We start from the raw sequence: 13,524 nt of genomic DNA, 5'->3' as shown, positions 1-13,524 counted from the left end.
TAAAATTAAAAATTAAAAAAAAAAATCCTGCAGAAAAGTTTTTAGAGTCTTTTCTAAACTCCCCACTCACTTTACCACAAATTAGTTTTATCAGGTTAGGTAACTGTCACTTTGAAAATACAAAAATATAACATAGTTTGCTTTAAGGGTGTGAGGCAAGAGGCAAATAAACCTCACTTATTTGGTGATCAAAGAGATGTGAGGGAAGCAGGTGTGCCTTAGAGGAACTGTGAAATGTGAATGGGCGAGAAGGTAAAAATGGGACCACATCCCCCCTCACCTGCTGTATGATTTTGGTGTTTACAAATCTGAAGTTTAAAAACTTTTTTCAAAATTGCATACAATTAAAATTTGGGAGATTTTTATACAAAAATTTGGTTTCATGTTTTTCTAGAAATATCTAAGGAACTGACAACTCTGAGTAGGCAATGCCACATGGCAAGAAACAGGTGGAGTGAATAATCTCATATGTGACTGAGGCTTGACTTTCACCTTGGGACTGATTGTACTTCAATGTTCCCAATGTTAAGCAGTGATCTACCCTTTCTTCAGGGGCAGAAGGGACTTGACTACATTGAAGTTTAATAATCTGAATATAGAAGTTTCAGCAAGAAAAAAGGTCAGGATTTTAAAAACAACCTAAAATAGATCAAATACCTATTACTCTATTGAAACTGCAGAAAGAACATTCCTTTATTGTCTCTGTGGTTTCTCTACTACTGACAAGCTTTCTTTATAAGAAAAACTACCAATAATCAAATTTTAAAAGAAAAGTCAAATTTTCTTTCAGTTATAGAACATAGAGAATTTATCATCAACACTTACCCTTCAACACACTGTATATGCTCAAACAATTTTAAATGCCTTTTGTTTTTCAAATGAGAAAGATCTATAATTCCATTTATTAAATCAGCTCTTAAAAATGTTTTATTATTGAAACTTGGTCCTAAACCTAGGTTCACAGTATATGATAAAGGTTTGAAGAAAGCTTATTTAACCTGCATTAAATCTTGATAATGCATTAATGAGTCTTTTAAAGGGATAATTTTAATTCTCCAATCTTCAACCATAAAGACTATATAGTGCTAATCTGCCTTGCCCTTTCAATTAAACTTGTTAAGGGCGTTCTATTTAGTCAGCACCCTGAATGGACCATTAAAATTCTTGTTCGGTAAGAGTTGTGTTCAGTGCTCTGTTGTTTTAAATTCCATTAAATCCAAATGGTCTTTATCGCCCAATGACCGCTGTGACTTCAATCAGCCAATTTAATTACCTTACAAAATTGTCAGCAGAAGCAGCAAAGAAAAACAGGAAGCCCTATGACGTTATCAGATTGAAATCTTCCTCTTCAGTGTTTAATCTAGACTAGTCAATAATGATGATGTGCACCTACTTCCTTCCCTTTCAGGGGTTTCTGACCTCACTTTTCATGCTAAGATTTAGGGTAGAAGATTCATTTGAAGCACTTCTAACACTTTGATAACTGGACTACAAATTGAACGCCCTTTGAAGCTAAACCTTCACTACCCAAATGAAAAACAATCAACACTTAAATTTCAATATATCATACCATCCTACTGAGGAAAATCAGGGATCTCCTGCAAGCCCTAAGTATTAAGCATGCAGTAGATTAATAATTTAAGTATGTTACATTTTAAAGACAGTAAACTAGTTTCTACTCTGATGTGCAAAAATGTGCATTGACAATTTCCAGGCAATAAATGTAATTGGGGCTACCATAACAAAGTCAAATCTTAAGAACTGAAGGACAAAGTGAAGTAATTTCTCTCACTTGAACGTTAAATTTCTACCACAAAAGAGCAAGGCATTTTCTTTATCAGAAATTATGATAACTAAATGGCACGAAAGATTGTCATTGTTATCACAGACAACACTTTATGTAATGGTGAGCAAACTTGAAAAGGCTTTGATAATCAATGATACACCATCGTTTGATCTATGGTATTTTCCTTCTTCGTGTGAGAGGAATTCACATTAACTTTCCTGTGCTGAGTAAATGTTGAAAGAATGTCATCTGAGAATTCGAGGAATGAACACATCGTAATGATCACTTGCATTAAATCAAAAAGCAAAGCTAGTCTGAAGAAATGTCTACTGACATATAAACCATGTTCGCTTTTGAAAGACAATCTCACAAAGCCAGAAAATGTGTTGAGTTTCATGTATCTGGGTAGAGAAAGCGTGCAATTTCTAGAAGACAAAAAGATCATTTTTCAAAGTCATTTTCTGAAATGATTGTGCCTCTGTTGATGGATCACATCAAGTTATTCTTTGAAGCTTTAAGAGTAAGTGAGAACTTATGAGAAAAACTGATTTTTTTAAAGTGTGGTCGTTGTGTTGGCGATTCTTGGAATGATTTCTCTCCCTTGCATTCCACAGCTCAGCTAAGCAGGTGTTCAGCCTTTATCTGTTGCAGATAGTAGCCGCTATTACTCCCCCATCCCCGCCTCCCAAGAGTCAGTTTTCCTGCTTCCAGATGTAAGGCCACTCCTCCCTCCCGCCCACCTCACCTCTCAAAGGAGGAAAAATCTCTTTCAAAGAATTTGTAGAGTGGCGGCTTGTAAGCTCAGTCAATTCACTCTCACTTTTCGATGTTGCAGTACATCTGCTACTAATTATTGTATCTGTGAGCAAACGGGATGCCCAGCAAAATAACGGGATTTCCATAGGAACACTTTCTGTTCTCTCTCACGTTGTAGATTTTATCCCACAACGTATAGGCGGTCCCTTAAACTGGCTGTGTTCACCTTCTTCGTGTACGCAAGGAGGTGACTGTGTGCTTGCTGTCCCACAAACAGGTGGTCAGTGTGCAGTGCCAAAGAGACCCCAGCGCGTCTGGGAGGGAAGACTTCTGCTGGGAAACCTTTAAGAGAGCAGTTCCACTGGCTTTTCTTTAAGAGAAAAGTTAGGTCGAAACATCAGAAGGGAAGACATGGCCTACCATATGCTCAGCAATTCGGCAAGGAAACCTTGGAGATGGTGCCCAGGAGCCTAAGTTTGGGTTGATGTCTTTGCTATTGGAGCTCTAAATTCCAGTTCAGATAAAGATTTTGAATGAAAACCTGACCTCGAAGATCGGAAACAAGTGATAGCTTGGGGAGTGATTTCTTAAAGAGGATGCTTAAACATGTGAGGGCTCCCGAACGGTGAACCGTTGGCCAGCCGGGCACACAGCCGGAGCTGGCTTCTGAGCTCCCTCGCACTTCCGTACAGGCTGGGGTCAGTGCATGCCCGGAAGAGAAGGACCGGCTAAAGTAACAAAAGAAAGGTTCAATTACCTCCGCCGCCGCAGTTCGGCTTAGAGGCCGTGGAATTGGTCACACCCCCGCGGACGGAAGAGTCCCGCCTTCACCCTATCCAGGGGCGGGCAAGGCCGGGACGCAGCTGCGGCGAAACAAAGATGCCTCATTTACATAAGCTGGGACGCGCTGGATGCCCTGTGCCCGCCGCGCCAGCGCTCTGGAGACGCCTGCCTGGGAGAGTCGCAGGCTCTGCTCCCAGAAAAGCCGGCCAGAGAACATCTGGCTCGACCTAGGGCAGGAGAACTGACTCCCTAAAATGCACCTTGCCCGCCGGGTGGGCACCCAGGAAAACCCAAGTTGTCCCAACACAGGATCAAAGGCGGGGTGACAACCAAGACTCAATGTCAGGGGCTCGCCCGCCTGCCTGGAGGTGACCTTTGGTTGATCCTCAGGTCGCTGCCATAGAGCCTCGGGGCAGCACCCTAGGGTCGGTGCTCCGGATACCTTTTCTCAGAGATGTTTGCTGAGCGGCTGCAGAGGAGCAGGCCAGCCAGTGCAGCCAAGCGGGAGTCGGCTGAGGCTGGAGGTTAAGGGGGAAACAGGACAGAGGCGCTTCTGGGTGTAACTGCAAAGTTTTCTTGAGCACTAGAGAGACGTCACTGTGCCAAATGCACCCGGAGGGCGCATGTGTCTTAGTGCGCGCGAGCGCGTGTCTATGTTTGAGTGTGTGTGAGAGAATGTGTGTGTGTGTATGTGTGTGTTATTGTGTGTGCCATACAGAGAGGGAGAGGGAAGCGCCGGGAAGAGGGTTGCGCACGCTGAAGACGGGCGGGGGAGGCGAGGGACGTGGCAAGGGTTCAGCACTCTAAGCGGGGGCTGCCCCTCACCTCGCAGGAGGTGACAGGAGGACACTGGGTCGAATCACAGTCCTAGTGGGAGCAAGGGGAAGGATAACACAGAGCCTTAACTAGCGGGGAAGGGGGGCTGGGGTGGCCGCCTGGGCGGGCTCCGCCGTTGCCATAGCGCCGCGGCGGAGGCGCCTGGCGGCTGCCGGCGCCTAACCAAGCCAAGGGTGGGGGATGGAAAGGACACTGGATGCTGTCTCCCCAGCAGAGGCGGCGGGTCTCTCCACCACTGGGGCAGCTGCGCCACGTGCAACTCCAAACTCTTCCCTTCCAAGGCACGGGTCCAGGGCATGAGGCACTGGCTCGACTTTTGAGCCAAAGTTGAAAATAACCATTCTCAAGAGTGGTTTATACGTGCTCAACCAACCATCCAATCCACTCAGAATACGTTTATCCCAGAAGAAAATAAAACTCCCACCATTACATCAAAATAGCCCCAACAGGGAAATGTTCCAGTAACAATGTACACAGTCCTTCTTCCCCACAACTTAGGTCAGAAATCGGAAGAAATGCATCTCCACGTGGAAGATGTTTTAAGTTAACGTGGAAAACAGCAGGTTATCTAGAAGCTGGACTGTTGGTTTAGGGTTGTCAAGGGACTAGTGTGGAGATCTTTGCCTACTACCGTATTTCTTAAAGACATTTTTAGTAAGCACTGGTCTAAGAAAGCTTGTTTGTGTGTGTATGTGTGTGCGTGTGTGTGCGTGTGTGTGTGAGAGAGAGCTCTTTTGGAAAGCTGCTACGCACTCTGCTACAGTCGCCAAGATTTTTAATATGAAGATATGAAATGATCAGCGAGTGTAACAATCTAATGATTCAGCAAATATTGTGCTGCAAGACCAGAGCGGCAATAATTAAATCCTTAGAGTATTGGTGGCAGTTTTTCGGCTCCAAGTCTTCTTTTTTCCATCTAGTCGGCAAACACACTTAGTAACGCACACTCATTCACAAACACACTTCAGAATTCCTCAGGATTCCATATAATTAGGATGAAATACTCGAAATATTGGGCAAACTACCGTACTGTAGCACTTACCATATTTGAAGCCTAACTGCTGAAAACACACACAAAACACACATGCACACACACGCGTGTGCGTACACACACATTTCCAATGGTATAGGGACCTTTTTAATCCTGTCCACAGAAACAATCATTCCTGTGGATGCTTGTTGCTAAGAGCAACGTGCTTAAGTACCATCTAAAGGCATGAAAAAAGCATGAAAACTACTACAGTAGGAATCCAGCTATAACCCAGTGCCTCTTTTGTCATCAGCAGGCTTTTTGACTGTGGGCATCTATGTGTATGTGTGGTCGGTGAGGTTCCCTTTTTGAATGTGTGTGAAACATCCCTACCTTTGTTCTACAAAGCCTAGGAGAGATGGTGAATTTTATCATTAGGGGGGATAAAACACACACATGGTAAAATGGAAAGACAGGAGATGCTGTTGGCATGATAGAAGATGCAGGCAATCACTCTTCAGTTTAAATTTGACCGAGTGACTTAATGTGTCTGCTTTTATCTCAAAGACACATGCTCAGGATTACATGGTGTCCTGCACTCTTTGGTCTGAATCCACTTGAACTGTCAGAGGAAGTGCCTACAATGGGAGCATTTATCCTGTTGGCTTTCTCCTTTCTTCCTCTTATCTGCTTTAGGGAACTTTCCCTGACTAGTTCTGCTCCTACTAAAACTCCTTTGGCCATCCAGAGAACCTGAGCGTCGCCCACGCTTCATTTTCTCCAAGCAATCACTCTGACCCTCTGACCAGGGTTTCCACTGGAATCCCACGTTTAGATTTTCCTTCAAGCTCCAAAGAAACCCTGATTCTTAGAAAAGCAATACATTTCCATAAAAAAAGTAACTACCTAACGTCTTTCGTCTTGCCAAAGTGAAAGATGCAGACTTAGTCAACCCTCCTTAAACAACTACTCTTCCCTACCGCCCCCAGATACTATCCTTCATTAATTAGTCCATAACGTCCAGAAAGCTGTGAGAGGGGGACTCAACAAGTTAAAAACAAACAAAATACCGTTCTAATTTTGACACTATTTCGTTCCAGCTAAGTAGCAGCCTCCCTGTGTTAAGTAGAACCTCGAATCTTACAACATTTTTTAAAGCTCTGCATCCCAGTAGGGGCACCAGGGACTGGAAAAGCGGTGAAAACAATCGAAAAGGCTCTCTGGAAAAAGAAATCAAAAGGGTTAGTACCTTTCATTTGCACGTGAGAACTGCCCTGGTCACTGGCGGAAGCGGATAGGCGCAACTCGCCAAAGAGTTACCAGGTGTTAACTCACCAGCCCCGCAAGCTGAGAGGCGTGCAGCCCCGGCGCGCACTTTTGCGCGGACCGCGCACCCCTCCAAGCTCCCAGGGCGCCGGGGGAGACAGGCGGGAGTGGCGGCTGACCGTGCCTCCAGCGTCATCATCATCTCCGTGGCAAGCTACTGTGGGGAGGTAATGCAGAGACCACTACCACACATTGGCCCTCCCTTCACCCTCCCGCGGCTAAAAATAAAAATAAAGAAGAGAAGAAATGAAAGCACAAGGAGTTCTTTAAAAGCCCCAGGAGACGACAGAGCAGTGAGCAGATCAGAATCCACGGAGCCCACCGCCAGGCAGAGCGAACCGCCTGTTTACATCCGGCTGCCTGGGAGCGGATACCAGGCAACCAAGAGGGATGGGGAATCTTACCAAATCTTAATACATGTGTGGTTCCTTGAGAATATCCAATCCACAGTAAACAGAGCAGTAGTTTAACGGTGCGCCTGAAGACTGGATTACTTAGAATCGGGAAAATAATCTTCATGGTGTTTCTGTGCCCACACGCACGGCACCCACTTCCCCGATCTAGCGTTCGGCTCCTGGGTTCGGGTAGAAACGAGGATGCGTCGAGTGGTGACCGCAGACACGATCACGGCATGGTCATAGAGAGAGGAAGGAGTCTCCGCTTCCCAAACCCATTAGCAATCGCTGCATGTTCTTCACTTACTGCGCCAAGGAACAACCTTCCACTGCAAGGAATGGTGGGACATCCATGTTAGTCGGAGAGCATCCGGGAGAAATCCAGCACGCACACCCACGATGTCCGGCCGCGCGAGCCTGTGAAAGCAGAGGAGGAGGGAAATCAATAGGAAATCCAGCCTTGGTAACGGACGAGATGTCGATAGCGAGCCACAGCCCGGCACAAAAGGCGCTTTGCTCGCAAAGGTTTTGCCAGGCCCTATTCTACTGCACTGCTGCACAGCTTCTGACGTGAAGCCAAGATTAAGTGAGAAAGACTGAGCTAGCTGCTCTCCTCTTAAGGCTCCCGGCCAGTGAGCTCCCCAATATCTATTATGCAACCGATCTGACAGCCCGCCTTGAGTTGCAAGAAAGAAGTAGGATTTGTTTATGGGGAGAACATTGCTTTTATTTTCCATGAGTCTTTGCTGAGAGAATGACTGGTGTATGTAAGCGGACTTCTTACAATCAACTGATGAATTTCATTAAATTACTAGCTAAATCAAAGTCAGTTTGTCTGGGAACTGTAAAAAAGAAAGTGATCTAAGACGGAGGAATTTACTGCAAATCTAACTTGTGGTTAGGTTGAAAGAGTCTTATTTATACTTTTATTTTGGCCAGGAATGAATATAGATTGGAATGCAATTGGAGAGGTAAACCCACTCTTTAAAAACCTGACTGGGGTATTCCTTGATTGCTACCCAGAAGTAGGAGAAATTTCTTCAGTGAACTTTTATGGGAGAAATCTCAAATTTAAATGGAGAAGTTAAATTTTCCACCCATTTTTTAAGCTCAAAGAAAATAATTGTGCATATATAAAAACGATGTTTGAGTGGGTGCAGCAAACTCTAAAGCCTTCAATAATTTATGCCCAAATTTCTTGCATTTTGGTTTTTTGAACATTCTTTTTCCTAAAGAGGCAGAATATGAGATCATAGCATGAGCGACATTGAGTGTTACAGATTCCTCTAAAACTGTCTTATCATTTGCTAGTTTTCTGGTAGGAATATTTAGAGTCACTAGGTAGTGACTCTCTTGGCTTTCGTTAAGAGTGTATTCAAGAAATAAAGTACAGAAATAGAATTTCTTTCAACATAAAAATACATTTTTATTATTAAAATAAGTAATATTCTGTCTATTTATTAAAAATATACAATGTTAATATTTTACACTAAGTAAAACTAACTTGTATAATAAATATGTATTGTCAACATTTTTAAACGATTAAACATCACAAAAGGCAAACTGTTGGACCTATATCTTATCATTAATCTATTTTTCATAACCAACTAACAGGGCATAGGTTAAATCTCACAAAAAAATATCCTATCTGAAGGCTAATTTTTAAATAAGGAGTGATATGAGTGATATGAATATTTGACTTGCTATTTTTCCTCCAAACAGCAAGAAAACACTGTAATGTTTTCATTTCCTTACAGCGATTTTTTAATTTAAATTTTCTTAAGATATTATAAAGTGCTGATTTAAAGAGAAATCTACATTTTGCAAAGGCATTAAGTGGCACTGATTTTTTTTAAGATGGAGGCAATAACTGCAGTGTCAAAAATAAGTATCATGAATGGCTAGTTCTGCAGTATAGCAGGCAATTCAATCAAATAATTCGACTGCTTGAGCACCTTAAAAGGAACACCTAGTGCTAAAACCAAGGGTATCTAGCGACTCCTTCAGTCCATGTTTAAAATATCTCTTATAAAACGCATACACAGCCCAACATGTTCTGTCTTCTATTTGCTGTCTCATTTATTCCATTCTGTTTGTTCATTTTCTTTTTGATCCTAGCAGAGATAATAATGACTGCCAGGGGAAAAAAATAATCCTTCACATTTTTATCTGCCAATATAACTGATATCTACTACCTGAAAATAGCATGTTTTATTGTGACTAATCAAAATACTGAAATTTCACAGTGTAGCTGGCATTTATTGGAACCTGAGAAAACAAAATGTACCATATCTCTTTGTTCATGTATTCCATTAATATAATGACATTTTACATTATGGTTGCAACTTTTGCACTTGAAACTAGTATTATAAACTATTTATTTTGGGGGGTTATTTGGATGTCTAGTTGGAAAAGTGAAAGATCAAGCCTCTATATTCATGAAGTTATTACACAATAAATTAAACAGTTAAAAGATTGTAATTTTTTTACTATTAATTGATCCCCAAACAACCAATTTTGCACATATGGTAAATTAGATTCATTTACATCCATCAACTCAGTTGAAAGGCTTTAGCACAACAGACAGCAATTCCACCTGTCCAGTTGAACTTCTACAAGACTGGAGACGACCTTTCTTCAGGACCACGGACAGCGCTCCTGGCATTCATTATTCTGGAGCAGTACATTGAAAGCAGCACAATAAATAACTAACATGATATTTGAGTGACAATGTGTAAATTTCTACTACACAGAGTAAAGGAATTGGAATTATTGCATTGTTCACATTATCAAGAGGACTATTTTATCAACTGTGTTGTGTGTATTTTTCAGTGCAATTGCTTGATAAGCCCAAGATGTAGTTATCTTTTTTTGTAATAGGGCATACTATTAAAAAACTACTTATATTAATAGTGAGATTCCTCATGAACACTAAACTACTTGTTTGTCAGTACAAAAAAAAATTGCTAGAAAGACCACAATTCAGAATGCCAAATAACATGCTGTCAATATTCAGTGGCTAAAGACATTTTTTAAATATACAATTAGTTATCACTTTCAATTCTCCACCTCCAGATTTCCATCTGTTACTAGGGTAATTAGATTAATTCTTGTTCTTTCTCATTAAACTCACTTACTTCCTGGGTGGGGGGAAATGCTAAATTTACATCCCTATACTACAATAAAATGATTTGGTGGCATAGTTGATGCCTTAACATGTGGCAATTTTGAAGTTATTACAAGTTTCTCCCCAATACTGATACCACACATCATAGTTCTGAGGTTATATGAAGGATTAATAAATTCTTTACACAGTATTTCACTGACTAGATTTAACCCTTTTAAAAATTGTGTCAGTTCTGTAATTTGCTCCTTCCTTAAAGGAAAAAGAAAACTACTGCTATTGGATATCAGGCAATTATATATACTTAGTAAGATTTATATATTTTATTCCATGGTCTCATTTTTTTCCTCATTTTAACCATATGGCACTCTTTATTTCTAGGAGCCAAAGCTCTGTAGATTCCAAGGTCAAAGCAGAGATAACAAACTGCAAACACACACATACACGCACACATAGAGAGAAGCTGTATTTAGAAGTATACCTCAAAAAAAATCATAGAAGGCTGACACAAATATCAAACCTATGATAAATTGACAAAGAAGAAAATGCATATCATGTTAATGCAAAGCTTCTTCCAACAACAATAACAAAAAAACCACTAGCTTCATCTTTCACTATATTTTTATATTTGCAGATACTAATGACCTCTTATTCTTGGGCACTATTACTTGAGAAGCAATTTTAGTTTCCTATTCTGCCAGTGAAAATGAATCTTATTCTAGTTAGCTGCCACCTGCTGGGGTATGAGAAAATGTGTAATAATCTTTATAGCACAACATTTAAAAAGACAATGCCTATACCTTTTGCTGGAAACAGCAAATACATATCCCAGAACAACCTGAATTTCAAAGATGTTTCAAAGGTTCTTACATGCCATAGCTACATTTAAATTTTTCACATGGAATTCTTACTAAGGATTCCACTTGACTTGTCACGGAAGTCCTGCTGTTATGTGACATTTGAAAAACCTCATCTTATAGTAACACCTAACCTATTATTCCATGCAAGTGGCCTGTTGCATAGCAATTTAGCTAAAACAAACAGCCTGTTTATACATGGCATTAAAGATCTCAGAGAATAAAGTCAGGACTGAGTCAGGTTTCAGTTGAAATCACACTGTTGCATACTTGCAACTCACTCTTCTTAACTCTGCATGCTATGGTATCCCTTATGATTCTGAACACATTATCAGCTGTTCCAGCAACATTCTGCTGCATTGATGATTAATGACATTTAGAGTTTTGATTAATTTTTAGACACTAAAATAAGTGTATCTTAATTAACAAATTGAAGTGGAATAAATTTACATATCCCAGAACTTTTTTTTAATTTCAGCCTGTGTGATTTTCAATGGGTTTAAATAGGAGAAAACAAACAGATAAGACTTCCAAACATTGCTCAATTCTCTATCACCTTGCTCTTGTGCATTTCAATTTTTTGTTGTTTGTTTGACTCAAAAGTTTTTAAGGCCACTGGAAGTTGATAAGCTGCCTTGGTGGTTACAGGAATAGACTCTATAAAGTTAGAAAGTAATGAACTAAGACAAATCAAGATTGAAATACAATTGCACTTCTTCCAGCAACTAAACTGACTAATTAAGACTCAAATGAACCAATCATCTCTCGTGAAATGAAAATAATCATCAATCCATAAGATAATTTCTGATGACAGAATACTTACAGTATGGAGATGAATAAATGATAGAAGATAATCTGTGCATTACCAAAAGGCTACTAATAGTAAGTTTTCTAATATTCCCCATTGCCTAAATTGGAAATTATTCTCTAAGGAGCCTCAGCTCGGTCGTGTTGTTTGGTAAAGAAACTCTATCTCCTTAAAGGTAAAAATATCAGAGGATGTGGTTCGTTAAAAGTTCTTGAGGTTTATGATCCACCCTGGTAACACTGCCCCCTCCTTACCCTAATGGGACGCCCTCCAAGTTTTTTCAGGAGCTCTTAATACGGGCGCCAGTTAAAATAAATGTACTTCCTCAGCGCAGAACTAAGGAGCAGGGTTAATGCAAGGATGGGTGGACAGAAGGATGGGTGGGATGGGGAGTTCGTCAGACCCGCCGGCAGCCACACAGCTTCTTGCCATCTATCTCATTCTCTTCGCCTCGCGTGAGTCCCCGTAGCTGAGGCCACTTCCTGACACGTCCACTTCTTAAATCATTTTATGTGGAGAACATAGGCGACTGCAGCCAACAGAGCCACTTGCATGCTTGACGGGAATTGGCTGAGATAAGCCCGACAAAGACACTCGCAGTGAATCCGTCCAGCGGGCGCCCCGAGCGCACGGACGTCCGCAGCGCTGCTGTTCGCCTTCCTCCTTCTCTTCAGGTGGAAAATGCCCCTCGCCCACCCGCAGTCCCTCCCGTCCTCTTGAAAACAAACACCGCGTGAAGGAGCCCGGAGTGCAGCCCACAGCCGGGGAGTCCTTACCTGGAGCTAGGGGTGAGGTGGGCGGGGAGGGGGTGGGGTGGTCCTCGGGGAGGAGCAGCCGGAGGAGGTCGGGCGGAAAAGTCCCCGGCTACCAGACCGACCAGCGCAGCCGCCGGCGCCGAGCGCGAGTGACGGCAGCGGCGAAGACGGTGACCGAGGAGCAGCAGCGGCGGCGGCGGCGGCGGCAGAGACAGACACGCCTCCTGGCGGGGGTTCCTCGCCTCTTGCTTTAAAGGCGCCGCGCTCCTTTCCCCGTGGCCCCTGCACGCTCCTGGTCGCCGCGGCCACTCGGGGGCCTCTCCCACCCCTGGACCACAGGAGCTAGAGCGAGAGAATTCCTGGTGTCCCTAGACTTGGATGTTACGAAGCCTCCGGCTGGACTTCGCTCCCTTAGCGCACACCCGCCTCCTGGGATGGGGAGACTAAGGCCGAGATGCTCTGTCAGGGAGTGAGTGATGCATGCAAAGCGCCGAGGAATTTGCCTAGCCTTGGGTGGTGACAACACATATAAGGAGCCCAAACACATTTGCTTCTGGGTGATGGCTTTTATGCCTCTCCGAAACCATAGCAACGAAACTTCTCCACTGCCAGGGCTTGGAGGGCTGCTGGTAGTCTCCAAAGTGGACCTCTTAGTCCAACTACGGTCATTTCCCTGAGGTTCGCAAAAAAAAGATCTTGATCTGCGCACCCTCCCACCCCGACCTCCAGTGCATAGAGCAAATGCGCTCTGGTAGCGCTGCTGCGGGTATTCCCTCAGATGCTGGGAGTCACAGTGCCCTGCTCCCTGCCACCATTATTGAGAACAGATGCTTGGAAATGGACTTTTCCTGAGTGTTAGGAGGTCGGGCGGGCTGTCTCTGTGTATGTATGGCGCCTTAAATAGCAGACTCCCCTCTCCCCACCAAACTCCCGCCCAGGACCCGAAACTCTCAACCTAAACACATTTCAGAAAGAAGTTGGATTCGAGATCTAGTGGGCGCCGAACCTGAGGTCGCAGACTCCAAGATCGGAGACAGGATTCTGGGAAGCAGCCCTGGTTTGGCGGCCACCGGTCCAAGTTCTCGGGAGGACTCTTTTAAAGGCCAGAGATGGGGAGGGGCACCTGA

At 43.0% G+C, this 13,524-nt stretch overlaps 1 protein-coding gene across 6 annotated transcripts in view; it reads right to left on the bottom strand.

Annotated features, from left to right (window-relative positions):
- GRIK2 (glutamate ionotropic receptor kainate type subunit 2) overlaps nt 1-12,940 on the bottom strand; it is a 685,903-nt gene extending 672,963 nt beyond the window's left edge. For 4 of the 6 annotated variants that reach the window (XM_055391439.2, XM_019030081.3, XM_063707793.1 and 1 more), the window contains exons 1-2: nt 12,419-12,623; nt 6,863-7,270 (exon numbers count right to left, since the gene is read on the bottom strand). In XM_055391439.2, coding sequence (XP_055247414.1) covers nt 6,863-6,977 — 115 coding nt within the window. In that variant the 5' untranslated portion in view covers nt 6,978-7,270; nt 12,419-12,623. Of the gene's footprint in view, nt 1-6,862; nt 7,469-12,418 lie in introns of those variants that run through there. The other 2 variants (XM_055391438.1, XM_019030080.4) reach the window with 2 other exon arrangements.
- Between the last annotated feature and the right edge of the window lie 584 nt (nt 12,941-13,524).

This window comes from Gorilla gorilla, chromosome 5, assembly GCF_029281585.2.
Source record: "Gorilla gorilla gorilla isolate KB3781 chromosome 5, NHGRI_mGorGor1-v2.1_pri, whole genome shotgun sequence".
Taxonomy (NCBI): Eukaryota; Metazoa; Chordata; class Mammalia; order Primates; family Hominidae; genus Gorilla; species Gorilla gorilla.
Note: the sequence above shows the minus strand (reverse complement) of the source record. Positions and strands in the feature narration are given on the sequence as shown.